This window comes from Coffea arabica, chromosome 1c, assembly GCF_036785885.1.
Source record: "Coffea arabica cultivar ET-39 chromosome 1c, Coffea Arabica ET-39 HiFi, whole genome shotgun sequence".
Lineage (NCBI taxonomy): Eukaryota > Viridiplantae > Streptophyta > Magnoliopsida > Gentianales > Rubiaceae > Coffea > Coffea arabica.
This window is the reverse complement of record NC_092310.1, coordinates 58643680-58671300: the sequence shown is the minus strand read 5'-3', so window position 1 is coordinate 58671300 and position 27621 is coordinate 58643680. Positions and strand designations below refer to the sequence as shown.

At 39.2% G+C, this 27621-nt stretch overlaps 4 protein-coding genes across 6 annotated transcripts; 2 read left to right on the top strand and 2 right to left on the bottom strand.

The window, feature by feature from the left end:
- The first annotated feature begins 612 nt into the window (after positions 1-612).
- LOC113715778 (histone acetyltransferase GCN5) lies at positions 613-7575 on the top strand. 2 transcript variants are annotated; one of them, XR_003454085.2, is made up of 12 exons: positions 613-1555; positions 1638-1702; positions 1841-1921; positions 2790-2861; positions 3361-3573; positions 3764-3863; positions 4123-4191; positions 4925-4979; positions 5504-5622; positions 6322-6415; positions 6693-6790; positions 7024-7123. XR_003454085.2 is itself a non-coding variant. In XM_027240081.2 (12 exons), exons 1-12 carry the CDS (start codon positions 1001-1003, stop codon positions 7307-7309), a joined length of 1632 nt encoding a protein of 543 aa, XP_027095882.1. In that variant the 5' UTR covers positions 615-1000; the 3' UTR covers positions 7310-7575. The 2 variants fall into 2 exon arrangements, 1 of the variants encoding a protein (XP_027095882.1); XM_027240081.2 differs by lacking the exon at positions 6693-6790 and adding an exon at positions 7243-7575 and having other exon boundaries at positions 615-1555; positions 7024-7165.
- Positions 7576-13028: 5453 nt separating this feature from the next.
- Positions 13029-17267, top strand: LOC140037828 (transcription factor UNE12-like). 2 transcript variants are annotated; one of them, XM_072082969.1, is made up of 6 exons: positions 13029-13589; positions 14314-14433; positions 14773-14838; positions 15635-15700; positions 16354-16431; positions 16512-17267. In XM_072082969.1, exons 1-6 carry the CDS (start codon positions 13209-13211, stop codon positions 16740-16742), a joined length of 942 nt encoding a protein of 313 aa, XP_071939070.1. In that variant the 5' UTR covers positions 13029-13208; the 3' UTR covers positions 16743-17267. The 2 variants fall into 2 exon arrangements, with proteins under 2 accessions (XP_071939070.1, XP_071939071.1); XM_072082970.1 differs by having other exon boundaries at positions 16516-16833.
- A 906-nt stretch (positions 17268-18173) lies between these two features.
- LOC113715770 (NADH dehydrogenase [ubiquinone] flavoprotein 2, mitochondrial) lies at positions 18174-21751 on the bottom strand. Its single transcript, XM_027240069.2, has 10 exons — positions 21504-21751; positions 21353-21385; positions 21178-21243; positions 20475-20591; positions 19744-19821; positions 19545-19650; positions 19396-19442; positions 18845-18922; positions 18661-18726; positions 18174-18575 (listed from the first exon to the last, which is right to left on the bottom strand). Exons 1-10 carry the CDS (start codon positions 21567-21569, stop codon positions 18468-18470), a joined length of 765 nt encoding a protein of 254 aa, XP_027095870.1. The 5' UTR covers positions 21570-21751; the 3' UTR covers positions 18174-18467.
- An 871-nt stretch (positions 21752-22622) lies between these two features.
- On the bottom strand, positions 22623-27111 carry LOC113715747 (auxin-induced protein 22D-like). Its single transcript, XM_027240039.2, has 3 exons — positions 26918-27111; positions 23060-23265; positions 22623-22795 (listed from the first exon to the last, which is right to left on the bottom strand). The coding sequence occupies exons 1-3, from the start codon at positions 27109-27111 to the stop codon at positions 22623-22625; spliced, it is 573 nt and encodes a 190-aa protein (XP_027095840.1).
- Between the last annotated feature and the right edge of the window lie 510 nt (positions 27112-27621).

Here is a 27621-nt window from a genome sequence, read left to right as displayed (position 1 = left end):
ATTTCAATTAAATGTGTCTCTAACATCATTTCAGTAATTAAACCAACACATAAGCTTATGTGTATTCAATACAAAAATGGTTGCAAAATAATTTTATATTCTAGAAATAACTAGATATCTCCATAAATCAAAATTTTAAATTTACCAAAATGAGAGCATTTCGATAAATATACCTAAACATATGCTGTTCTCAGTTGTACCAAAATTTTTTAAAAAAACTATATAACATTTCACATTCCCAAAAAACCTCCATCCATGTAGTTGAAATTCGAACCTTCTTTTAATCACAACTCATTCTTATATAGTATAAGAATATATTTCATCTTTTGTATTAATTTGATTTAAAAATAATTATTATCATTTTCATATCTAATAATTTTAAACTAATTAAATCATAAGTTCTATTTTTTTTTGGATGAAAAAATAGAACACCAAAATCTTACAATTTAGTTTATTAAGCACTCAATTATAGATGTTTATCAAATAATATAAATAGATTCAATATTAAAATTCACATATTTATATATTTGTTGCGGTGTTTAAAATTAAGCAAATTTACTGTTTGAGTATACCTATATATTGTCAAATGGAGCCTAAAGTCTAACGAATAGGGCTTCTTATCCACGGGCGATCCAGCATTCTTGAATTGTCAAGCATGTGTTAGGCCGCGTCGTTACGACGACGTATAGGTGTTATATTCGCATTTAGCCACAGAATCCAGTATCCGCTGCAGCGCGACATTTCTCTGGTCTGAAGTGCCAGCTTCCGTACTCAGGTGGACAGTTGACTGGACACTGGCAGGAACAACCCCGGGAACCCTACCTCGATCCAATAAAGAGAAAAAAAAACCCCTATTTTTCAGTAACGAGCTTCAAAATTACGCAATTCGTCTGTTGCCAACTCGATCCTGAACTTCAATTCATTTATCTGAGTTTCTGATTTTCATAAAATCCAAGCAAAATCAATATTGATAACTTATCTGAACCATCAATTAAAAGCAATGGACAGTCACTTAACAGCGCCGGTCCGTTCTCGTAGCTCACAGTCGGCGTCTCCGTCACACTCTGCATCGGCCTCAGCTACGTCATCCATCCACAAGCGCAAGCTGGCGTCTGACGATCACGCACCGCCATTCCCTTCCTCGTTCTCCGATACGCGCGACGGAGCACTGACATCCAACGACGACTTAGAAAGCATCAGTGCACGGGGCGCGGACTCCGATTCCGACGACGAGTCCGAGGAGGTGGTTGACGATGAAGAGGAGGAGTATGATAATTCCTCCATGAGGAATTTTACGGCCTCGAGGCTAGAGACCAGCGTGCCACCCCTAGCGAGGAATACCAAGCTCAAGAGTGAGAACTCCGTCAAAGTTGAGCCCTCCGAGATGGCGAAAGATGGTGGCAACGCTGGCGCCTCTTTCAATGCTGCGAATTCTGCTGGTGTTGGTTCTGCTCCTAGTACTGGGGTGAAGGATGAGGTGGCGAAGAATATTCTTACAGATAATATACAAACAAGTGGGGCTTATAGTGCAAGAGAGGAGAGTTTGAAGAGAGAAGTAAGTTTTCTGTTGTAGCCTGTTTTGTTATAATTTTGGTTTAAATGCTGACTTGATAAAGTTGGTGATTTAAATTTTGTAGGAGGAATCAGGAATGCTGAAGTTTGTATGCGTGTCGAATGATGGTACTGATGAGCATATGGTTTGGTATCTATTTCTCTTCACTGGAATGATGTTAATTCCACTGTCTTGTCCTGTAAATTTTGCATCTTTAGATATGAATGAATTAATCTATAAACTGGTCATCTAAAGTATAATGTCGTACATTCTTTTTGTTCATGGCAGGTTGATAGGGTTGAAGAATATATTTGCCAGGCAACTGCCTAACATGCCTAAGGAATATATTGTTCGTCTTGTGATGGACAGGTCTGGCTCCTCAGTTTCTTAAAATGTTTCATTTTAGCCTCTGCTCTCAATGTTTCGGCATGGTTTTGTGTTGAGCATACACTTCTTTGTGCATGCAATATACCTTAGAATATTAGTGCAGTCTATATATTGTTGAGAAGCAGGGGAAAAATTTAAAGACTCTCTCCTTATTTGTCTCAACTGCCATGCACGCCTGTGAAAAAATTTCTGGTATCTTCGTTAGAGTCATACTTCAGGCTAATACTGTGTTGATTAGTTTTCTTTGTTTTAAGGTTTAAGGTTATTTTGGTCATTCACTTGATTCTGTAATTTCTAAGATTTCTATTATCAGCTTTTTTATTGGTATCAAGGTGTTGTTATTGTAGTTAAGGCAAAATAGATTGGTGTATCCAGAAAATTTTCTGGCTTTTGATTTGCAGTATTCCTAGAGGAAGCTGAATAACCTCATCTTGACGTCAGTTTTTTTTTTTGAGTCCTTCATTTCCTGGTGACAACTGTTATGCCAGTATATTTCATTTTATAAATTAAATTGAAAATATTAATTATTGGTTTGATGTAATTGCACTTGCCATGTCAAACTAAGATGTTCAGCTTTGCATGTAGGCAGTAATATTATTTGCAAAGTTAATGTTGCAACTCTATTAATCCCTGATATATGGCATGTAATTTTTGGTGATGACCGAATTCTTAACTACATATTGGGATCAATGCAATGCAGCATGTAAAGTTGAAATTCATAGCTCTGCTTCTTCACAAATTGTGCTAATAATTAGCATTGTGACTTCACCTAATCTTTTAAAGACCGTAGCATATCATACTTTCCAAGAGCTGAGGTGCAAATTATTGATATTCTAGTCGTTATATGCAGAAACCACAAATCTGTTATGGTTATCAGACGTAATCAGGTTGTTGGTGGCATAACATACCGTCCTTATGTGAGGTAAGCTTCCATGTAAACAGTTTCAGTTGTCGATATATCCTTAATGCTTTTTGATTGATCTGTTATCGGGTCTTGTACGCACACAGTCATGCACACACACAAAAGTGTTCATCAAATTATTGGCAATGTTTAATCTGATTATGGTTTGTCTGGTTTAATGGGTGCTCCTCCTCTGGGAGTTGGGGAGGGCGAGCTAGAGGTGGCTTATGGACGTGTCTGGGCTATCCATGAGTCATTTCTTTAACTGCACACTATGTATTGTGCATGACAAAATTTGAAAGCTGCTGCACCTTTTCACTGTCAGTTCTAGGTTGCATGAATCTTCCCGAGAATTATTTTGTTATCTTGTCCCGATTTTCTAATTTTGCCAACATCATATAATTGGTTGTAAATGGTTGCATTCTCATATATATTTTTGCCAACATCATATAATTGGTTGTACATTTGGGAATGTTGTGGTGGATGACTTCTCACTGGCACTGTCATTGAAATTCTATAGCCAGAAGTTTGGGGAGATAGCCTTTTGTGCAATCACAGCAGATGAACAAGTTAAGGGCTATGGGACCAGGCTGATGAACCACTTAAAGCAGCATGCACGCGATGTGGACGGGCTAACTCACTTTCTAACTTATGCTGACAATAATGCTGTCGGTTACTTCGTCAAACAGGGCTTCACAAAGGAGATTTACCTAGAGAAAGAGTGGTGGCATGGGTATCTTCATAGCGATTGCTCACATAATTTAAATGCTTAGTTTTTATCTTTTTGAGTAATAAATAATTCTAGTGTGATGTCTTGAGCTTTCTAGAATTTTATTTTTTTTAGTTTTCATTTGAGCTTTTATTTGTTAAGAAGTTCCATCTTCTGTAGCTTGAAATATTTATAATGTTTTCTCTCATTTCAGGTATATTAAGGATTATGATGGAGGGATTCTTATGGAATGCAAAATTGATCCGAAGCTTCCTTACACTGATTTGTCAACTATGATACGCCGGCAGAGACAGGTAAGATGAGCTGAACTTACATAGTGTGACAATGCTGTAGATGAGGTTGAAAGCTAGTGAAACATGAGTACAAGCAGTTAAAGATTATTCAGAGAGTACATCTAATTACTGGAATAGTTTGTTCTTTTAATGCGAGTCACAGCCTTGCCAGCTTCCCCTTGCCCGCACACACAAATGAAAAAAAGGCAGGGGAAAATGTTATAAGTATAGCAACTGATTCAAGGTTCATTTATACTGACAAAAGCTATTGTGTTGCTAGGCAATTGATGAAAAGATAAGGGAGCTATCTAATTGTCATATTGTCTACAAAGCAATTGATTTTCAGAAGGTATATGTAATCATTTTGACTTGAGATTTTTTTGGTGCTTGTTAGGTGATTGTAATATGTATATGGTGGTTATCCATTCTTAATTAACTATTAGCGATTTTGCTAACTGAAGTAGGGTTAAGCATGGTATGAGAAAATTATAGGGCTATCCCCTTTATTGCTGATTAAGTTTCTACCATATCCTTTTCTGTGAAAATAATCTTATATGCTATTCTGTTAGGGTAATGGATATGATTTTTTATTTTTTTTGGGGGCTTCCGTCATCCCACTCAGCTCAACTTCAACAAACGTGGTGTACTTGAGATGCTGGGGATTGATAAGATGGTTTAATTGATTGAGCATTAGATGTCAGATAGAAACTAGTGGAAACTGATTAAAATTAAAAGTATATAAAAGTTACAGTTTCTGTGTTAGCATATAAAATCTTTAAAGAGTATAGGACAATGTGTGTGTGTGAGAGAGAGAGAGAGAGAGAGAGAGAGAGAGATGGGAGTATTTGTCAGTCTTTGGTAATACATCTATATGTTGTCCTCTGACAAACTTGGTACATCATAAAAAATGTCAAGGTTGCAGTCCCAAGTCTTCATATGGGAATGTTCCATTATATGTTGCATGGAACAAAAGGATTAGATTCAGAAAATTGATCACTCTGATGTCTTTGTCAATGCAAAACTTGATTTTCTATTTGTTTTCAGACCTCTGGAACAATTCATGACTAAATTGACTTATGCAGAAGGAAGCTGGTATCCCCAAGAAGGCTATCAAAGCTGAGGATATACCTGGCTTGAGTAAGTTCTTCCTGTCTTTATTATTTTGGTCCTTGGCCATCAACATCCTTTCTTTAAAGTAGGAAACCTGAATGTTTCAGTGATTGTATATTTTATCTCCAAGTAATTGTCTGATGATCTATTTACTAAATAGTTCATGGTTGTTTGTCAAATTGATGTGACATTTGTTGATAAAAAGTCCATTTTAACTGGCATCTCCTATTTTGTTAAAAGATTTTGATGAAGCGCAAAATTGAGCAGTTTCTGATATAACATCATTTGCTTTAGAAATTAGTAAAATAAAGTTCTCCCCAACTTATTGTGTGCGTCTCCCACTCAGCATTGATGTTACTTCCCAATTTCAAGCATGCATCATATGTTATCTGCATACTGAAATTGCCGCGCTGTCCTTTCTTCTGACCAGGTTGCTAGTTTACTTCTCTATCCATTTTTGTTCTGTTGTCAAGATTTTTTTTAACAATGCTACTGCATGGTTTTCTGTACTCCTTTCAGAATCCTTACTTTGAACTTGTTGGTGGTGATAGGAGAGGCAGGTTGGACTCCTGATCAGTATGGCCATTCTCAGTATAAGATGGTTAGCTCCTTAACAGATGGAGTCTCACATCAGAAGGCCATGACTACATTTTTGCGGTCACTTGTAAAGGTCATTCTCTTAAGATTCTTTACTGGTTTTTTTAAGTGTTGGTTGCTCAAAATCTTTAACTATTTTAAATTTTTAATGCTGTTATAGCTCCTTTCTTGTGAAGTCAACTTGTATAGGAGGATCCTGCGAAGTGTATTGAAACATAATGAGAGAATCCTTTGTATTTTCTTAGTGTTAATGATCAAATATCTTAAATAATTGGCATTTATGCATTTCAATGAAATGTACGAGTGACTTCATGAACTTTCACATCAAATTAGCGGATTAGAGCAGTCATTATTTAATTGCCATTGGTTCTTGAAAAGTATAGGATGCTCCAAGATTCCATTTTGTCTTCATTGTGAAATCTGTTGTGATATCATTTAAGATCAGCTGTGCCTTCTCTTTTGTGGAATGGGGAATGGATGGGAGAGTTTCCTCTTCTCCCCTTCTCAGGAAGGTATAACATTTGACGAGAAGAGACTTGTGGCTTTGTTACCATTTTCTCTTTTCACAATGGATGGTATGACTATCGTCATGCCAGAAACATGGTTGGAAATAGTTCAACATCTTTTCCCTCTCCACTGACCCTCCCAGAATGAAATGAAAATATAACTCCTAAACAAGGGCAATCATACTTAGAAAAGAGAATATTGCAGATTACGCTTTTCAAGTGCCTTCCTTCATATTGTATGCAATTTAGTTACTTCTTTTTAGCAGGCGATGTATGACCATCCTGATTCTTGGCCGTTTAAGGAAGCTGTTGATGCAAGAGATGTACCTGACTATTATGACATCATTAAAGATCAAATAGGTAACTGTTTTCGCATTAAGTATCTTCCTCTTTTGACATATTTTCTTCCATACTTACTCTCAGTTTTTTGATTCTTGTCTCCTTCTAAAATACAAATTGACCTGCTTCTTCAGTTACATGTATATTTGCTTGATCACTGGTGAATTCACCTAGGATTCTCTGATAGCTGTACAGCTCTAATGCTAGATGGATATAGTGGAAAGCATCATATTTCATGACTCAATTTAAATCTGAAATTTTACTAAAAAGCTTGTGACTGTGCTTTATCCTTTCTCAGATGTGGACTAATTTGAGGTAGCTACTATCTTTTTCCATGGCCTATTTCCATGTTAATAGTGTGGCTGGCAGTCATTCTGTTCATATAGAATCAGGAAGGTCGACATCTTTTTTCATCTCATTCCGTCTTTTCCCTTGCTTCTCTTTGTCCTGGCATATCATAAAGTAGAAAGCCTTGTATTTAATTAATAAACCCTGTACATTTTGTTGCACTTGCCTGTAGTTGTTGACAAGAGCAATTTCATCAAGTATTGTTACAACTGCTGTACCGTCTTTGGAGAATTATATTTCCGAGTGTTGTGAGTCTTCAGTGTACATTGCTGTCTTTGCAGATTTGAAGGCCATGGCAAAACGGGTAGAATCAGAGCTGTATTACGTGACTCTTGATATGTTTGTTGCGGATATCAGGAGGATGTTTGTAAATGCACGCACGTACAACTCTCCTGAGACGATCTACTATAAATGTGCAACCAGGCATGGCACTCCACTCCCCTTAATTTTCAGGAATGGTACACTTGGGGCATGCTTTAACTTATTTATCAAACTTGCAGGTTGGAAAACCATGTAATGAACAAGTTTCTAGGTGGTGTCCAATCTGGTAGCAAGATTCAACAATAGCATATTTACAGATTCTTAAGGAGAATATGAGCACCACTAAATTGGTTCCTTCATTCGCATGTTAAGCCATATTTATCTGTTATCATGAGCGACATTGAATTGTTCTTATACATCATAGAATTGTCTAGAATCTTTCCATGTTTACGCGAGAAAAATGAAGACATTGCTCTGACACTCCTCTATTAGTTAGTTACTATTTTAGTATGGGTTGTATTCAGTTCTTCATGTTAACATTGTCACAATTTACAAATATGATGTTTGCTCAAGGTATTTTGTTTTGATTTTTGAACTGTTTTTAAGGTTAGGGTCACCAACCTTCCTGTAGGAGAATAGGGCTTTGCGTTGCTCTCTTGGTTTTTAATTTTTTTTTTTCCAGTGCCACATACAATTTCTATGCCGTGTTTGGAGAAATATATTATCAAATCTGAGATATTAGCTTTCTTGGGAAAATTGATTTTGAAATTATGGCTGCGCATTTTTTATTTTTAACGTGGTTCTTCTTAACTGACGTATACTTTGCTAGACATGAAGTTGATGACAGTCCAATGGAGTCCGTTGATAAGACTGATGAAGTAGACACTAGCGAGCTGGCACCTGGTAGTCTATTTGATTCCGGAGCTGGCACCTGCCTTTTTTTTTTTTTGGCGTGGTCTATATGTGATGGGGGTACCAGACAGACGGCCATCATCACATTGATTTGGGCAAACTGTCAACTCGCTTCTGCAGTAGGTAACTATATGGCTCAGGTCCAAAAAAAAAAACCTCAAGACGGGTGAAAACTCTAATAATGGAGGATGGAGGAGGTTAATTACACAAATTGCCCCTTTTGGCTCATCGGTAATTTGCTATAATTCGTGGAACTCGTATTAAGTGAATTTGTAGTCGTTGAGTTTCCAAATGGCAGAGAGATTCATATATTGTTATTATTAGTCATTGAAGGCACGTGCCCCATTGAGCACAGAAAACTTTTGGCCTTGTTTGGATTGCTGTTTTCCGTCGAAAAATTACGTCCTTTTCGTAATTATATTTTTTTATTATTTTTTTTTCACATATATCAAATCGCTACAGTAATTTTTTTTATGAAAAATTATGAAAAATGCAATTCAAACACATTCTTTATTTTTGGGCATGCAATTTTTTAAAAATTTATTTTATCTTACAAATTTATTAGTATGTGACCAAAATAAATTATATGCACCAATGAGTAATGCAATAACAATTTTTAATTAAAAAAAATTATAACTACAAGCACAAATTGAATACTTTAGGTAGTTTAATGTACTTGTAAGTTTTTTATACACAAATAACAATAATTATTATAAAAATAGTAATTAATGGGTCGTAGAGCATTATGTGGTCTTTTGCATTTTATTGATTTATTTACTGATTACCTATGTTGCCAATTTTTATCATTATTATGTGAACATTATTGCCAATTATTATGTTTCCTCTCATTTACACGTCTCCAGTCAATTACTATATTGTTACTTGCAATAAAATTAAAATAAATCTAATGAATTTGTGCGGCCATTGAAATTTTTTTTTTCCTAACTTGGCTACCGGATGCTCGAAGTTGTATTAAAAATGACACTAAGATGGAAGCTTCTTTCACGAGTTGAAATAAAGGTTCTCACTTGATTTTTAGTTTTCAAATTTGTGCATAAACAGACTGTTTTTCTTTAGGCACATAACACAACCCAATTTTTTCACCACAGCCCATTCATTATCCTATAGCATAAGGATTCAAATGTCATAATTAGTTTACAATTTTTTATTTTCACTAGTATAAATGGCCAATAAACATCGAAGGACAATCCTACCACTTCGCTATTTTCTCGTCTCCCCAGAAAATAAGAGAGAACCGCAAGCCAGTACCGTCTTCCGAACCCGATTATTTAACGTCTTCATCAGGATTCTCACCATTTTTTAAATTCACCACGGGTCTCACTTTTGGAGCCAAGAGATCATCCTTTTGGTGAAGCCCCAAATCGGCAGGGCAACTTTTGCTGGTGAGATTTGTGTCCTCAAGCTTCTGTTGCGCTCGCTTTTCTTAATTAAACAGAAACACTAAAAGGCGCTGTTTTGTACGGACCTAACCCGATGGACATAAGTTTTGCAGTATCGTTTTCTGAAATGAAATTACCGCTCTCAGTTGCACTTGATTGTGGGTTGAATGCTCTCTGATGCAATGTTGTACTTATGAACTAAAATCTTGATTTTCTTGTTTCCATCCTGGTGCAAATTTGATGCGAGTCGACGTTTGATTTTGTTGGTAGTTTGTTTGATGGGTTTACAGCGGACGGTTGATTGTAGTATGGATTGTTTTTGAGGCCTGATTAATTTTTGTTTCTCGCTTGTAGGCGTTTCACAGATATTTTTCATACTGTTGTTCTTTCTGCGTTTCTTGTAAATGAGAACAAAACCTGTTGATTTGTTACGAACTTTTGGGTTTTTAGGTTAATTACCTGGAAAAAAGAAGCATGCAGTCAGATCAAGCTAGTTTGGGTGGAAGGAAAAGAAAAGAAAAGAAAAGAAAAGAAAAGAAAAGAAAGGTTCTGAAAGGATAATAAAAGTTTTTTCATTGTTTTGGAGCAAAAAATGTGAAGGAAAAGAAAAGATTTATTAGAAAGATTTCATTTCCCTTCATGTAAAGGAAAATTTTTTGCCAAAAAAGCGAAGGAAAGTGTGGAAGTCTCAAGTAATTTTTTGAATATGACAAAATTACTCTGAAAATGAAAATTCAAATACAAAAAATTTTAATTTCCGACGAGTCTCTTCACTACAAAATTCTCACTAAAACACCTCCCTTTACTTTATAGAAATAATATATTTGTAAATTAACTTGTTTAAATATCTTTTCTTTTCATTTGTACACAGCTCCCAAATAAAAGAAAATTGCTTTACCTTTTTTTTTTTCTTAAAACCCCCGGTAGAAACTTAGATCATTTTCCATCCTTTCTTTTCTTTTCTTTTCTAACTTACCCTTTCTCTTCTCTTCTTTTCTATTCTAAACTCCCAAACTAGCTAGTTTTCCATTTCAAGCCTTTTTTTTTTTTTAAATCTTTCTTCTTTTTCTACTTTTACCTTTTTGGCTACAAATTATCTTCTTCATAACAACTGGAAAATTTTAGTATGGTTTCACATAATGTATTCTGTTTGCATGTTTTTCATTTGACGTTAATATGTGATTTTATTTGATGTCATCTCTATTCCCGGTTTCTTTTTCTGTTCATATTACTGTATTATCTTATCCGCTTGACTCCTCTTGGCGTAATTTGTTTGATCTGACACAATGCGACTCAAGCAGAAGACTTGATATTAACTTCGCATATCAACCTATAACCTGCTGATATTTTAAGCTCCAAGCATGCTGTTTTCTGGGCTGGTTTTCTTTTTTTCAAGTGTACGTACGAGTGTGGTGTGTACTTAGTACCTCTCCCCGCTCCCCCCACCTAAAACCCCAAAAATATATATTATATATATATATATATATATATATAGAGAGAGAGAGAGAGAGAGAGGGTAAGGCACTCCAAATACTACTGAACATCGAAACCCATACGGCTGTGTCCATGTCTCGTCCATTTGGACTTTTGAATGTGAATTCATGTTTGTCTGCAATTGTCACTTGGGGTTTCAACTTGTTTTGTAGTGAGCTTTGCATTTGGTAGTGGATATTGTCGTGGCCCATTGGTCGATTGCTGAGAGTGTTGAAAGCGATTTTAATTGCCTTTGACATTGTGGAAATTGGTTCGACTATCGCCATTTATTTTATGTTCTAATATGTCTTTTGTGCAATAAATAAATTTTAACTCGTGGAAGAAGAAAGAGGATGGTGAATATATAGCATATAGTAGAATACAGGCAGCCAAACAAGGTTGAAGAGGAACTTGCGTTTGGGATTGGGGGGATTTGGACTTGGGAAATGGAATCCAATGGACTCAAACATAGTTATTAAATCCAGTCCGGCAAAGGAATTGGATCACTAGGTCACTGGTTCAACCAATTAGCGGATCATTGGTTGAATTTGTGAGTATTAATTTAACATTTATATAAATAAAAAATAGTAATTTTAATATACATAAAATATATAATAAAGTTTTTTAGAGACTAATTATTATACTTAAAAAGATATATAATAAATATATAGATATTAATTAATTAAATGTTATCGTACTTTTAAATAAATAAATAATATAGTCAATTATAAACAAAATTTATATCGCTTGTTTTTAAAAAATTTAGTATTATTTTTTATTTTTATTTAAAAATAAATTAATTTTCTAACTAATCAAATATTGTCAGTTTAAAAGTTAAAAGAATTAATTGTATAATAAAAATATAAAGAAGTTTATTAAAAAAAATTTTAGTTATCAAATAAAAACTAAACAAGTGGTAAAGTCTATATATATTTAAATGAAAATTCAACGTATAAATTTTATCAAAAGTATATATACATTTTGTTTCAAAAATAAAGGCCCACAATAAAACAAAAAAAAAAGGTAATCGGATCATTTGAAATGTCGGACAGATTTTCAATTGAATCATCGAGTCAACCGAATTTGTCCAATCAAAATAGAGATTCGGCTTAATCTAATGCCTGGATCATTAGGCCGATCGATTCAACTGTCGAGTTAAGTCGAATTTAATAACTATGGACTCAAATCCAGCCATTGCTCCAGCCTTGTATTTTGGTTGTCTTACTCAGTAATCACAAAATTTTGGGTCTTTTTTGGATTGCTATTTTTTTTTAAAAAAAATTTATGTTTTTTCTGAACACATCTTTTTATTGCTATTTTATTTTACATCCATCAAATCGTTAAAAGTATGTTTTTTTTTTACAAAATTTTCAAAAAAATTGCAATTCAAACGGACTCCAAAGCTGTGATTGCAACGGAATTTTGTGGGAGTATCTGAATATACAGATCAAATTTTTTTGATAGCCAATTATCTTTGGAGTTGTCTTGACTATGAGGAACTATTGAAAGTTTTTCGGAACATTGAACGTTGATTTGATATGAGAAAACCTCTTTCTTAACAATAAATACTCATTGGAAATTGGAAACACTGGCTTGGGTATTAAGTATTTTTAAATAATATTTTGATTGTATTATAAACATATTTTTTAATCTATTTTTTAATATTTTTAATCATCTTTTTATCTCATATATATCACATCACAGGATGTGCTATAACATTTGTTTGAAATAATACTTTATCCAAACAAACATGAACCGGCAGCAGATCGATTAAAAAGGCTAAAAAATTGTACTCCTTTTTTTTTTTGGTCCAAAAAAAGGACCTGGATCCACTTCGAGCCCCAACCCTTATTTGGGTTGTTGGATTTATCTCCATTTTTGTGACAAGTGTCGAGAACTCTGATGGATGCTCTAACTAGAAGGTACACCGTCAGGTCAGCTACCCTAAAAAAAAAAAAATTGTACTCCTGCCCAGCATCTTTCGTAAAATGTAGCAGCGGATCGATTAGAAAGGCTAAATACACGAGGAAAAACATGAGGAAGGAAAGTGGTAGTGGTCCTGGTCTCCTAGTGTAGCGGTAATAAAAGGACAGGCATGTAAATTTGATAAAAAAGGGCTCCTTTTGTTATATACCATTCGTAAGCATTAAAAAAAAAAAAAAAAAGGTTCAAAGAAAGGAAGAAAGAGAGCAAGCCATTCCGGCCCCCTTTATTTCGCTTCTTCCCCCACAGTAATCAGTAGAAAGTTGAATTCCATCAGCTGCTCTCTCATTCTCGCTCTCATTGTCGCTCTTTACACATACCGGAATTCGTGTGTATATATATGTACATATAGCAGTCCATGAAATTGGAGGAGAACTCTAACTCGGAGAATCCTTCTCACTCCACCTTGTTCACTTGTTGCTCTCCCCTTCACTTTTATGGCTAATAATCCCACTGACGGCCCCTCCGACGACTTCCTTGAGCAAATCCTAGGGTTTCCTGCCTATGCCGGAGCTGCAGCCCCAACCGACCCCAACTTGGCTCCCGGGAATGACGCCCATGCCTTGCCGCCTCCCATGATGCTCCAGCTCAGCTCCGGCGACGCCTCCTCTCACCTCGCCAGTGTCGGCCTCGGCGTTGGAGTTGGACTCGGTGTTGGCACTGGTGGTACCTTTCACGGGGGTAATTTTCCTTTAGGGCTGAGTTTGGAGCAAGGCAAGGCGGGAGGGTTTGTGAAGATGGAAGAAGCCTCCGGGAGCGGGAAGAGGTTCCGAGACGACGTCGTTGATGGCAGACCTGCTGCTTCTTCCGTCAGACCTGTAAGTTCTCTCTTTGAGAGATGTTCTAACTTTGTTCCTTGCTTGGTGAAGTGAAAAAAAAGGAGTAGTTATGAATATTACAAGCAATTATGGATATTGAGTGTTTTAGACGCTCATGCACATAACTTTTAGAAGCCTACTGGTAGCCAAAAGTTGTTAGAGTTCTACCCTGTCTCGTTGATTTCGTTTACCAACAAATTCGTGCGCCAGAGGTTTAATGGCGAGAGCTTAGTGTTTGGTTTCAGTGGGACGACACAATTCCAAAAGTGTTATTCCTGGCAATGTTTGTTTTGGGCTGATAATTTTAATGTAAAAAAGGTGTAGTTCCGATGCCGGAATGAAGTTTTGATTATCTCCAGGCATGCTTTAAATTTTCTTTTTCATTTTTGTACTTCACATACTGATTTCTGCCTTTCCAGTGATTTTTGTAAAGCAAAATCCAGTATACTTTTTTGCACGTATACTTGTGGCCTTTTTTGTTGCGAAATAGGCAGATTTTTACCTTCTTAAATTGAATAACAAAAAGCTCAATCATTTTTTTTAAGGGAAGATGTTTAAAATTTCTATGATCAAAATTTCTAGGCACTGCAGATCTCTGCTTCTTGGTTTTGATCTATCTTGTATTAGTTTTTGAGTTAAGTATGACTTCATGAATCATGAAACTTTTGAAGGTGATGCAATTTGGCATCATCATTTGTGACAATTATAGTACTCTTTCTTCCAGGGTTTCCATGGACAGCCATTGCCAACGACAGTTCCTGTAGTTCCACATCCACCTGCAATTCGACCAAGGGTGCGGGCAAGGCGAGGTCAGGCTACAGATCCTCACAGTATAGCTGAGAGGGTATGCCTCCTGAATGTCTAATTGAAGTCTAATTCAAGAATCGTTATTTGTAGATTTGTGATTGGTTAGATGTGAGCTTTTGCATCTATCCATCAAAATGAATACTTCCTCTTTGCTATGGGGAAGAAGATTATGTCAATAGTATTGATGGACAAATTTGAGTAATTTTTATCATATTTTAGCTGTAATTGCTGAAGAAGTTTGCAATATGTTTGAGTGGTGATGTCTTTTTGTTTTACTATTTCCTACACCATTCTGGGGCAAACATTCAAAGCCCTTTTTTGCATTTCTTCATTTGTTAATATCATCAGGCCATCTTCTTTTCTTGGCTTGGCACAGCTACGCAGAGAAAGAATAGCAGAAAGAATTAGAGCTTTGCAAGAATTGGTTCCCAGTGTCAATAAGGTGAGTATACTTTGTTGCAACATCTCAGTGATGCTTTTGATTCTGAGGGAACCTAGGGACTCTAAGCAATAGAGTGGTAGAGAAACAGATCCATGCAGCTTACAGAATTTTATTTTGATTAAAAAGCAAGTCAAGTAGATAAAAACCAAACGCTATTATCTGCCTAAACCCCATTCAAACCTCTTTCTGAAAGGTTTTTTTTTTAGTATAAAAAGTGTGTACGGGTTAAATCACGTACTCCTTACCCCTCCTACATCCTGGCCATGGTGGGACATTGTGCACTTGGTTTTTCGTAGAAGCACCAAATAACTTACCTTAGTTTGAAGGCGTAGGAATGATAATCTATGACTGTTTTCTTTGGATGTCATTTATTTTAGGAAGAAGTATTTCGTTTTTCTTATTCCTGTAAGCTTCAGCTTGCGTAGATTTAATTGATCTTTTGAAAGGACTTTCTTATGTCTTCCAGGAAATGAAAATTTCAGAAATCGGCAATCTTATACTAAGTATTTAGGGACGCACATAGAGCAAAAATACTTGATCTAATTTAGCTTTGCCAAGTTGCCTGTCCAACAATCTGTTGCTGTAATAGCTTTATAGAGCTTTTACACCTCCCATTTGTGGGATTCCCAGACTTTTAAGCCTTGTTTTGATATTGGATCTTAAAATAGCAACACTTGAGCTCCAACATAGTTCAGAAATATTTCTTGGTTGTCCAAGGTACTGAGATTTAGAAGGAAAAAAAGAAGAATTTCTCTTGCAGCCTTGTTAATAGTTTTATTTTGATTTATTTTTATAGACTGACAGGGCCGCAATGCTTGATGAAATTGTAGATTATGTGAAGTTCCTGAGACTTCAGGTGAAGGTAATTCTTCTGAGATGATGTCTGTTTTATTCGGTGATCATTCAGAAAATTTAAACTTCTTTTGGGGCTTCATGTTTAATGACCCTTTTCAGATAAGGAATGTCTTGCAATCTGTCCGAATTTGTGTAATTTATGACAGTTATTTCTATCTATTTATTTTATGAGTTATTTGTGGACTTTTATGCCCTATTTCACTATATAATTATGGCCGTTGGAGGAGTGCTACAGTTCAATCTTGATTTTAGCCTGTTCATTACTATTCTGCATACAGATTGGATGCAATTTTTTGGTCATGTAACATTATAGATATTCTTTTTGGATGACAGCAGCTATGCTCTAAGATACATTATTTCTCTTGTTGGTTAAACTGTGATCTGTGACTGGCAGATTTATAAATTGATCTGAATGTCATGCAACTTGTGTCTTTTTACTGGTTGGCATGATACCTTTTGATAGATACTGCCACACTCTGAGTTAGCACTGAAATCAATATAGGTTGTTGTTTACGAGAATCCATTTTGACATCCATTGGAGCTCCTCCCTTCCCTGCCTTAAAAAATTCAATCTTTGTGAAAGACTCTAAATCTGTAGAGCATCTGCATCTTCTGCCTAGCTGCACTTGAAAAAGGAGTTATAAGTTGATGACCTTACAGGTGTTGAGCATGAGTAGATTGGGGGGAGCTGGCGCAGTGGCACCACTTGTGACGGATATTCCAATATCATCAGTTGAGGTAATAAAACAACTGTCTTTGGTCTGCTGTGCCCTCTGGTTCCATTCTACACATTTATCTGTTTTATGTGCTTTACGAAGGAAGAGAGCGGCGAAGGTGGAAGACCCCAGCCGGCCTGGGACAAGTGGTCAAATGATGGTACTGAACGTCAGGTAGCAAAACTCATGGAAGAAAATGTTGGGGCAGCTATGCAGTTTCTTCAATCCAAGGCACTCTGTATAATGCCTATATCTCTTGCTTCAGCTATATACCACACGCAACCACCAGATGCCTCCAACCTTATCAAGCCTGAAACAAATCCTCCTCCGTAGGCCTCATCAATGTCATAACATCCCAGTCCCAAAAAACAAAGTTTGCTGTGGCCAATTGATTCCCCGTCCGTAAGATCAGACTTTATGAAAATCAACTTTTGCTTCCTTTAATTGAAATCTATGTCAGATGCCATGATCCCACCTTTTGCCTTATTGTAGCTTTATTCTGGAGAAGGTCTGGTGTTATTTGTAGAGTAATAGGAACGCACCCCTAGTGTCTTGCTAGATTCATGTAGTGAAGAAATTGTCAAAGTTCTCTTGATATGCTGTGCTTTTTTGTATCAATGATGTGACCTGGAAGTAGTGGTGGATGATGGAAGCACATTTATAGTGGGGACTCTCATTTTGATGGTGGATGTTGGGACCCTTCAAAGGCGTGATGCACATATATTTATGTACTAATGTAATTAGATTTCAGCACAAATGGCATTTCGAGTTAGAATGGATAATGCTCGTTTGTCCCAGAAAGCTGGATTTGTAGTCCAACCAAAATTATTAGTGGCGTGGGTGGGTTGGTTCATGAAAGTGGTTTTGACTTCTTGTTGATTTCGCTAAATCATTATTGAGAAAATATTATTGTTGGATGGTAGGAAAGAGCTTGAGCAAAAATGGAAAAGACGTTTCAAGCCCGCGGGGTCACCTACTTGGTACACATGAACTGATGGGTTTCGGCAAATTGTCCACAGTGATAACGTTTCAATTAATCACAATGGTATGGTTTCTCTTTTCGTCGTAATGAAACGTGGCAGAATATTCGAAATGCTATTCTAGCCTTGCCAACTAACATGACTCCATCTTTGATGCAAATACCCGAGAGCTCTCAGAGTGAAAATCTCGTTTCCCAGGCAGAAAATAGTTAAACCGAGATTCAGTTTTGTGATAGGAGGTGACGCTCCCATACTCTTGTGCCTAGCCTGTAATTTCACTGTCAAGTTTCGTGTGACGTCCAGCAACATATCTTTATCGTAAGACGTGAAGCAAGGACTGGAACCGGCCAGCGGAGAAGACATATGAAATAACCGCGTGTGGCTTGCAGAATCACTTTCAAAACTTGGGCTATTATATTCTCATACACTGTCTTGCTCAAGCCTTTTAGCGCTAGAAAACTTGTATGCTTCGACACCAAACGCTATTAATGGTTACATATTTTTGCAACGCTGGTTCGAATGAGAGCTTCCCCGTATTGTATGGGAAGTTCATACATCTTGACGCATGCCGCTTCCCTGTCTTAACGTTTTAAGGGCTTTGCTTTCGGCTGAAAATGAGCTCACCTGACAGAGAATTAGGAAAAAATACTATGACCATGGCTGCTTTGTGCCATCCATACAAAAGTCCATCAATCAACCAAATAAGTTCAATATCAATAGCAAAGGAATTACTCCCAAAGAGCACGCAAAAACCCTTGAAATCGTAAGTGCATCTAAACAGAGATTTACAATTAACCAGACATTTTGTGATAACTTTTTAAGTCCTCAAGTGTACCAATCGAAAGTATTAAGGTAATGTGGACACAAAGGCCATCCATATTATGCACCTGGTACATAATTAAAAAAGCAGAAAGGGTTTGTAACCATGAAAGGATTAAATCCACAAGATTCCCAACTGGCAGGAAAATTGGAAGTAAACAAGGGAAATCTTTGAATCAAATAGGCCAGAGACAGCATAACTGAAGGATGCTACAAAACGCAACAAGCATTTTTTTTGTTATTATTAGTTCGTGGTAATTTAGCAGGCATCAAGATCGCGGCATGGTGGAGCCTTCGGCTCACCTAACAACGTAGTATTCCCTCCTTCTGGTCCTGAATTGATCCGTTTTGGATTTTGTGTGCCGCGCTGAAGTACAAATGGCATGATTTGATAAAATATATATTGATGTAAAAACAAAGCAAATAATATGCTGGCAAATTTATTTCCTTACCGGTGGCTTTTCTCCCCTTCTCAATGCCTCAACAATCTCAACAACTCGTTTTGGAGTAACATCTTCCTGCAATTATCCCCCACACACACACGATAACACCAAGAAATTGAAGACACAAGGGTCCAAATGAAATCAGATTTTCTAGTAAAAGCCATAATATATAAAAGGAATGATATCTACTTACATAATAGTTATATGCGTATCCTTCAGATCCATTGGAATAGTCAGCCACAGTAATCATTGGAGCATTTACACAGCATCCCTACGGAAATGAAACCTACATAGCATCAAGTTCCATACTGGATTTGTTCAATCACACTGGTAACAGTAAGAAAATTAACTCTTCTCCATGCACTGATGGAGAATAGGATAACAAATACATGGAATAATCACACCCAAATGGAAAGGTGGCACTCATCATGTTCATTACTATTGTGATTATGCAAGTATATCACCACCTGCATCATGCAATGTTTTCAGTCTAAGAGCATGCTACTTAAAATCCAGAGGAGAATAGCAGGCATGTTTTCTCTCTGCTAATGCACTCCAATCTGTGTAAAACAGTTATTTGATTCAAGCTTAGCTCACTCATCACAAAATATATCTTAGAAAAGTAGAGACACATTCTTTAATGCATATCCCCTCCAGTGCCTAGAATTGGTCAAGCAGACCATATCTCATAGCAAACAAAATGACAAATCTTCTGATCAGAACAGGACAGAGAAGAAAATGTACCATGCATTCCATTTCTCCAACAGAGAACAAACCATCTTTTGTAACCTCTGCAAATGATGAATAGCAACTTCAAATGAAAACCAGAACATATAGCTTCAATAACATTCAGTGTACAAGACAATCGATGAAGAACATTCCAACAAAGTTACCGTTGCGTTTTACTCCTAGGTGCTTTAATAATGCATCTTCAATATCTCTTGAACCACGCAACATACAAGGTGTTGTACCGCAAACCAAAAGGTGGTATTTACCGACCTGATAGGGTAACATAGCAGTTCACTGGGTCAAGCTGAAGCATAAGAAACACAGGCTCATAGTAACTTATGGTGACATCATGTAACCTCTCACCTTTGTACGGTTAAACATTGAATAGAAGGTTGCAACTTCATAAACTCGAATTGGTGCAACTTCAATAATTCTTGCCACCTTTATCACTCAAAACAGATTAAGCAATATGAGCAGCATATTGGTCATTGCTGAGTGGTCAAGCAATCCCATCCATGAGTTAATATAAGTGCTCAAAAAACCATTTTTTTATCACTCAGTAGAGCACAAAACCCAAAACAGAGGCTTAAGATTGTTCAAAGAAGAAAAAAATTTTTAAAAATAAAAGCTGTCCAATTGCCATTGCATGAATGACTCTTTATTATTTTCAACATAACACAACACGAAAAAGAAGGGGGGGGGGTGGGAGCACATAATAGAGCGTCTTTATGGAATATTACAATTTACATGTAGAAAAAGATTAAGGTTTCCCCAGTTTGGTAACTTGTTGCACCTTTTGAATAATTCTCTCCAACAATTCAACACAATAAATCAACATCGATTAGCTACATTTAAGAAGCACTTAGTATGAAAACCGACTCCAAAGTTCATCAATCGGCTGGCTGGAAGTACATCTAATACGCAATTCCATTCCAAAGTTCCTAGTGTCCACACAAATTGTTAAATTTTTCTGTATGCATCATATGCATATGAGTGCAGAATTCAGCACACTTGGTAATGCTTCTCTAATGACAGCAACAATGAAGAGTTATCAACTAGTAAAACCAATGGAAGATCAACCAACAGCAACATACTTCGTTCATAGCTGAAACAGTGAGCCATCCGCCGTGTTGTTGTTGTGCAAGATCCAGCAAAGGAATAACTCCAGATTGCTTGTAGTTGGATGGGTAATGGGATAATATCTCTTTCACCTATGCATATTGGAAACTATTTTGTTAAGAGGATGTGTAATTTCTTAAAGATCCCGGAAAAGAAAGACAGCAAGCTACGCATGGGAAAGACTTTTTCCAACCTGATTTTCATGACAAGCCTAATTGCTAATAGAGTTGATGGCAAAACATAGTATCATCAGTAGTTGAATACTAGAAGCATGCCACCATATTTGGAAAATAACGCTAATCAAAATCTTTGTAATTCAATACTTGGTGAAGGCAAGACCATGTCCTCCGATTTCTCAAGTACTAAAGTGACTAAATGAGTGCCTATTAACGAGATATCAACCATGATAATCTAACCCCAGTGTTGCTGCATTTGCCGATTTAATTAGAGAGCAGAAATGCCAAACTCAAGCGATACGAAACCTACAAAGTGCAGCAAGTAACTGATCCAATTGAGAACTATATCAGCGCAGCTTATGACAACAACCACTCCAGTGACTTCTAACAGGACGTGCGTACAGATAAGAATCGATTCTATAATGTATTAAACAAATTAATAAAAAAGGAGTGGGAATAAAAATCATAAACAATGCGAGGAAATAAGCATTGCAGAGCTAACCTTGGCTTTGTTAGCTTCCGTGAATTCCCAGGGAAGGTCCGGGTTGTTATCAGGAGTGTCCAGGTGCTTCACAAATCAACGTCAATTACTAAATTAGAAGACTCCAAATTTAAAGAAATGAAATCTAATTTTCTTTTCAGGGAAAAAGTCAATAGAAATGAAAGTAAGCACTCACATAATTTAAGGCAGTGGAGAATAATCGAGGAGCCTGGAGGAGAGAAACACCAAAGAGAATCGAAATGAACAGAAATAAAATAGATATATAATAAAGAAAAATAAGAAAAAGAAAGGAGGCGAAACTAGATGGGAGAGTGGGAGTGGAGAACCTGAGGGATTTGACGGAAAACTTGACGGATCTCGCGGAAGCGTTGAGCGGCGAGACGGCCCAGCATTTTCCCTCTGCGCTGAATGGATGGAACTGGGAAAGAAGTCTCTGGGACAGTGGGGGTTTGATGATGGGATTCTGCGTGTGTGTGTGTGAGAGAGAGAGAGAGAGAGACGTTCTTAGCTAGTTTTCTCAGGCAAGGTTCTTTCTTTGGAGAGGAAGAGTGACAGACCAAAAAACGAGTGCTGCTGCGTTCGCGCGTCATCCAGGAGGCCTATATTCCACATGGGCTGGCCAATGGAAATTGTTGGGCTTTTGTTTGGTCTGTCGATTTGGGCCTCAACTCTGGATAACGACGTAGCACAGTTGAACTCACAATCCAGTAGAATGGTGGGACAAGACAACAGGAAGAAAACACAAAGGTAATCTGAGTAAGAAAGAGGGGGCGTATCTTCTAGTTGCACTGCGTTAGTGTTAGTGCGGCATTTCGTATAGCCTTCTGCATGGAGAGATCTCTTTTTTAGGTTTGAATGTCATCATGGCTCTCCCTTCTTCTTTACTGGCTTTAATTAATTAATTAATATCAGTACGTGGTACTGATGATTTTTGGGCTTTTGAACCAACCATGAAAAGCAGTATTATTTCGAGACAAGTGCTTGGGCTCCTTGAAAGCCCATTGTTGGAGACCATCGCAAGGCCTGTAGCCGCGGTGGACGGAATAATTCGTAATGACTGAATTCGAGAAGAGCTAAACTCTTGATCCATTTGTACGGAGAAATTAATTTTGAAACACTTGTAATCTAAATCCAGCCCATAAAGACATGCACCCTGGAAGGCTATGGGATAGTACAGAAATCAGGAATCCAAAGTCACAAGGAAAGCCATCAGATCGAAATCTGTACACCTGATCTGATGAGCGGATCTGATCATGACTAAGCTAGAAAGCGAGCGAGGAGTCTTTCTTTTTCTTGGAGAACCCAAGGCGCTGGTTGGAGGAGAATTCTTTGGTGGTGGTAGCAGTAGTCCCACATGTTTAATTTGCAAGTACTACTATACTATATCTATATACCGGGCCGGCTGTAGTAATAAATTTTGTTTCTTCTAATTTATCCGCCGGCAACTACAAACACCCAAGGCCCTTGGCTTCGGATTCTTTCATGATTCTGAGCCTTCTGCAAGAGGTGACGAACATATTCCATGGAACATCTCCAACCAGCATCCAGTCTCCATCCTTGTCTTCATAAGTGGGTGCATTGTCAGATCCGCTGTATCCTTCCCTTTCTGAATACACACCTGATAATATTAAAAAAAAAAAAAAAAAAACGCACGAACATATAAACTAACCATATATAGGAGCCATGCATGCAGATCATACTACAAACCACGCTCCCTGAAAAGATCTTTAACACCATAATTATAAATCCTCCCCCAACAATTTAACAATTGATCTCCCGCAATACACCACCACCACTCAACCAATACTTTCTTCTTTTTTTTTTTAAACAAAAAACAAAAATTAAAATCAATTAAAGAGAGCAGGGCAGGGCGTGTGCTTACCGATGGTGCACTTGAACATGGCCTCTAGAGCCTTGAGCAGCTCGGGATAGTTGTTGTAAACCCTAAGGTCGATTTTCCTGAGGTATGGAGCTCCGTCCATGCTCACTTTCACGTACATCCCCGAAACATCACTCTCGGTTTTCTTTTGCTGCTGGAGAGCATTTCTCCAGTAAGATCGAACCGGTGGCCACCCAACTACTTGTGCCCTGAATTATCAGATTCATTTCATCATCGATTAGTACGTACTTGGGGGAAAAAAAAAGAGGTTTGATTACTGATGCGACTGCCAAAAACAAGATCTGAGCTGGGCTGCGACGGGCTGAGCGAGCTGAGAGGAAGCGAGCTGACGAGTTGGGCTGGTGAGTTGCCAAGGACGCAATCCGAGCTGAGCTGCTACGAACAGAGCTGGCTGAGTGCAGCCGAGCTGAGAGAAAGTGATCTGGCGAGCTGGGCTGGTGAGCTGTCAAGGACGCAACCCGAGCTGAGCTGCTACGAACAGAGCTGGCTGAGTGCAGCCGAGCTGAGAGGGAAAAACCGAACAAACTATCCTGCGGAGAAAGAACAACGGCGGGACTAGAGTCCCCGGAATAGCTCCGACGACCAAGTCAGTAGAGCTTAAGAATAAGGCAATAGTATGGAGGGTACTGTAGATGGCATATCTTGAGTTGTTGCGTAGTGCTATATTTATAGGCTTAACGGGTAGTAGTTTTCATATGGGAGTCGAAGTCCCCTTAGGGTTCGGAATCTTTCTAGGGTTTCATACTATTGCCCCTAAAGGTTCGGGGGCGGCGGCCCATTTGGCCCACTTCATAAAGAGGCGGCAGTCGTGGCCGAACTGACCTCCCTCTATACCGAGCTGAGGTGTCCGAGCTGTGCGATCTCTATTGCCGACCTCGCGTGTGACAGAGCCATCCGACACGCGTCATACGTGGATTGGTTGGCCGAACTGACAGGTCATCATGTCCGAACTGACACGTGACTACTGGAAAATTTGCCCCACTACACTAGCCCCCCTTTGAGTCTAGAGTCATCGAAAAAGTCGCATGAGTCTGGACCAAGTTTCTTGGCGAAGAGTCAGTTTGGTGCAGGACCCATGATTCTACGATGACGGCCCTTGCTCGAGTAACTTGTAAAATCGAACTGAGTAGGACCAGCTCGTTTTTTGTATGAACTCCTCCTTTGTAAATAGACTCTTATGGATTGAATAGACTTTTGTTTCTTCTATACTTATCAAAATTTTTCATTCATGTCTTTCTTATCATGCTGTCTAAATACACTTGCGCGAACTGACCTCGGGCTAGCGCGCGAACTGACTTCTAAATAGTTCATATATTTGCACGAAAAGATAGGACCATGCGGGACCAAACAACTCAGGTCATGTATCGATAGAGTGAGTGAGTTTTAATGAAAGTACCTCATACTTGGACTCGTTATTGGAGGCCCTAAAGTCGAACTTCAAGGTGTAAGTCAATTCGTCCCCTGTAAGGCTGATTAGGAGGGGTCCGACTCCACACCCTTGCTTGATATTCTATCAATATAAGATGTCTAGGTTGGGATGGCCTGTCCAGCAACCTCCTTGGTTTCTTCGGCCTGTATAGCCTCTTCGACCTGTTTGGCCGAAGAAGCTCTCAGCTGCGTCTCCGGTCAGCTCGGTCTCGGCGGCTCTCGCGGCCTGTACGACCTTGGCAGCTTCTCCGACCTGCTCGGCCTCAGCTGCGTCTCCGGTCAGCTCGGCATCGGCAGCTCTGGCGGCCTGTACGACCTCAGCAGTTTCTCCGGCCTGCTTGGCCTCAGTTGCGTCTTCGGTCAGCTCGGCCTCGGTGGCTCTCGCGGCCTGTACGACCTCGGCAGCTTCTCCGACCTGCTCGGTCTCAGCTGCGTCTCCGGTCAGCTCGGCCTCGGCAGCTCTGGCGGCCTGTACGACCTCAGCAGCTTCTCCGACCAGCTCGACCTCAGCTGCGTCTCCGGTCAGCTCGGCCTCGGCGGCTCTCGCGGCCTGTACGACCTCGGCAGCTTCTCGGTCTCAGCTACGCCTCTGGCCTCGTAGTTTCTCCTCTTCACCCTTCAAGCGATTAGCTTCCACTGCATTAGCCTTCTCGTGAACTCGGTCTAACATCTCCCGAACTGACTTAGAAGGTTTCTCCACGAACTCGGTATATAGTTTCTGTTTGCGTAGTCCGTTGATGAAAGCGGCCATGACGACCTTATCGTCCCGATCCCGGACCTGGAGGGACTCGTTATTGAATCGGACCATGTACTCACGCAGCGATTTCTCGGGTCTTTGCTAAACTGTCACCAGGTGAGCAGTACTCTTGGAAAAGGCTCGTGACGAAATGAATTGAGCTGAGAACAGTCGTGCAAGCTGGCTGAAGGACCGAACTGACCTGGGGGGTAGTCCTTGGAACCACTGGCGTGCCTTTTCCTCCAGAAATATTGGAAAAGTCTTACATCTGACTGCATCGGCGGCCGTTTGTAGGCGCATTTGTGTCAAGAATGCGAACAGATGATCCTCCGGATCCGTAGTCGCGTCGTAGGATTTCATGGTCGGTATTTTGAACTTTGCAGGCAGCGGGTAGTTCTCAATGTCAGGGACGAAGGGGGAAGCAATGTACCTGTCCGCCTCAGGGTCCAACAGCAGGTCCAACTCGTCCTGCCCCTGGAGCTGCTCTCTCCACGAGGAGAGCTCTTCCCTTGAAAACTTCCGAAAGGGCTCCGGGTGCTTAGTTCGGGAGTGCTTGTGGGAGGACTCCACGACCTCGATCTGTTCACGCGTAAGCTCCTTACGCATCCGCTTGAGTTGAGGATTAGGACTCCCTGCTCGGGATTCTGACAGCCCAACTCCTTCCACCCCTGGGACCTTAGGTTCCTGGTCACGATGACCTCCTGTCTGCCCCTTGAGGTAGTTCATGATAGCCTCGAAAGTAGGTAGGTTTTCTGCCACCGTTTGAACTAGTTGCTCAGGCGGGATTCGTGAGAGCCCCGCCCCCTCGTCTCCAGGAGTCGGACCCCGAGGGGAGTTCTGAAGGCCGCTTCGCTCGTTCTCCTTGGATTCATCAGCGTTCCTCTGAGATCTAGTTCTTGACATGATTCGCGAAAGAAGAATTTACGTGTTTCCCACAGACGGCGCCAATTGATGCGACTGTCAAAAACAAGATCTGAGCTGGACTGAGAGAGCTGAGAGGAAGCGAGCTGGCGAGTTGGGCTGGTGAGCTGCCAAGGACGCAACCCGAGCTGAGCTGCTACGAACAGAGCTGGCTGAGTGCAGCCGAGCTGAGAGGGAAAAACCAAACAAACTATCCTGCGGAGAAAGAATAACGGCGGGACTAGAGTCCCCGAAATAGCTCCGACGGTCAAGTCAGTAGAGCTTAAGAATAAGGCAATAGTATGGAGGGTACTGTAGATGGCATACCTTGAGTTGTTGCGTAGTGCTATATTTATAGGCTTAACGGGTAGTAGTTTCCATATGGGAGTCGGAGTCCCCTTAGGGTTCGGAGTCTTTCTAGGGTTTCATACTATTGCCCCTAAAGGTTCGGGGGCGGCGGCCCATTTGGTCCACTTCATAAAGAGGCGGCAGTCGTGGCCGAACTGACCTCCCTCTATACCGAGCTGAGGTGTCCGAGCTGTGCGATCTCTATTGCCGACCTCGCGTGTGACAGAGCCATCTGACACGCGTCATACGTGGATTGGTTGGCCGAACTGACAGGTCATCATGTCCGAACTGACACGTGGCTACTGGAAAATTTGCCCCACTACAATTACCATCCACTAAAACACATGCAGACAAAAGACAAACGCGCCGCCCAGTAGGCTGTAATACATGCATGATGAGATATTAATTGTAACATGTATTCTGCTTACTTGGGAGGCGGAGCAGAATCTTGTTCACACTTGTCAGAGGAATTATAATCCATTTCTGATGAAGATCTCTTGTTGCTCTTGATGACGAGGCTCAAAGGGAAAGATTGCTTCTCCGGTTCATGATGGTCTGTCCCCAGCAAACCTAATCTCAACTCGGTTGCCAGTTCGTTCTCGTAATTCGCAGCCTTTCCCATCTCCACTTTCTCAGAAATTATCGTCGTAATATAATATGTGTTGCACAAATCCAAAAAAAAAAAAAAATCCTAGCCAAACAACAACCAAGCTTTTCCTCCTCGACGGATGAGTATCTCAAGATACAAAGAGGTTCTTCTATCGAGTCTAGGTTGCTCCTCCAATTATTGAAAAGCTGCAAGCTGCGAGTTGTGAGAACTGAGAAATGAATGGAGAACAAGTCCCAAGTTTTATAAGCACTACTCCTATAAGTTGAGCCTTTGAGAGTGGGGTAAGACCGACGAGACATGAATTATCTAGGTGACTTATTCAGTCTGTGCATGAATTTCTGGACATAATAAGATTACTAGAAGAAACTGACAACACCCCCACACGCTTTCGTTTCTTAACTTGACAGTTAACACGCCTTCCTCCATTAAACCAATCACGTACGGTGCTAAAGTTTCGGGAGATGCGTTGAGTTCTTGAGGCGCTTTCAAATATGAAATCGTAGTATTTGTGGGACCTATCTG

Excerpts from the sequence above, each read along its gene's own strand:
- LOC113715778 (XM_027240081.2), top strand. The coding sequence starts at position 1,001 with ATGGACAGTCACTTAACAGCGCCGGTCCGTTCTCGTAGCTCACAGTCG. Across the intron at positions 2,862-3,360 it reads ACATACCGTCCTTATGTGAG|CCAGAAGTTTGGGGAGATAG; the intron begins GTAAGCTTCCAT and ends GAAATTCTATAG. Across the intron at positions 7,166-7,242 it reads TACTATAAATGTGCAACCAG|GTTGGAAAACCATGTAATGA; the intron begins GCATGGCACTCC and ends TCAAACTTGCAG.
- LOC113715747 (XM_027240039.2), bottom strand. The coding sequence starts at position 27,111 with ATGGGAAAGGCTGCGAATTACGAGAACGAACTGGCAACCGAGTTGAGA. Across the intron at positions 23,266-26,917 it reads GATTCTGCTCCGCCTCCCAA|GGCACAAGTAGTTGGGTGGC; the intron begins GTAAGCAGAATA and ends CTGATAATTCAG. Across the intron at positions 22,796-23,059 it reads CATGTTCAAGTGCACCATCG|GTGTGTATTCAGAAAGGGAA; the intron begins GTAAGCACACGC and ends TAATATTATCAG.
- LOC140037828 (XM_072082969.1), top strand. The coding sequence starts at position 13,209 with ATGGCTAATAATCCCACTGACGGCCCCTCCGACGACTTCCTTGAGCAA. Across the intron at positions 14,434-14,772 it reads CTCACAGTATAGCTGAGAGG|CTACGCAGAGAAAGAATAGC; the intron begins GTATGCCTCCTG and ends GGCTTGGCACAG. Across the intron at positions 16,432-16,511 it reads TTCCAATATCATCAGTTGAG|GAAGAGAGCGGCGAAGGTGG; the intron begins GTAATAAAACAA and ends TGCTTTACGAAG.
- LOC113715770 (XM_027240069.2), bottom strand. The coding sequence starts at position 21,569 with ATGCTGGGCCGTCTCGCCGCTCAACGCTTCCGCGAGATCCGTCAAGTT. Across the intron at positions 21,386-21,503 it reads TTTTCCGTCAAATCCCTCAG|GCTCCTCGATTATTCTCCAC; the intron begins GTTCTCCACTCC and ends TCTCTCCTCCAG. Across the intron at positions 19,651-19,743 it reads CAATGTTTAACCGTACAAAG|GTCGGTAAATACCACCTTTT; the intron begins GTGAGAGGTTAC and ends TTACCCTATCAG.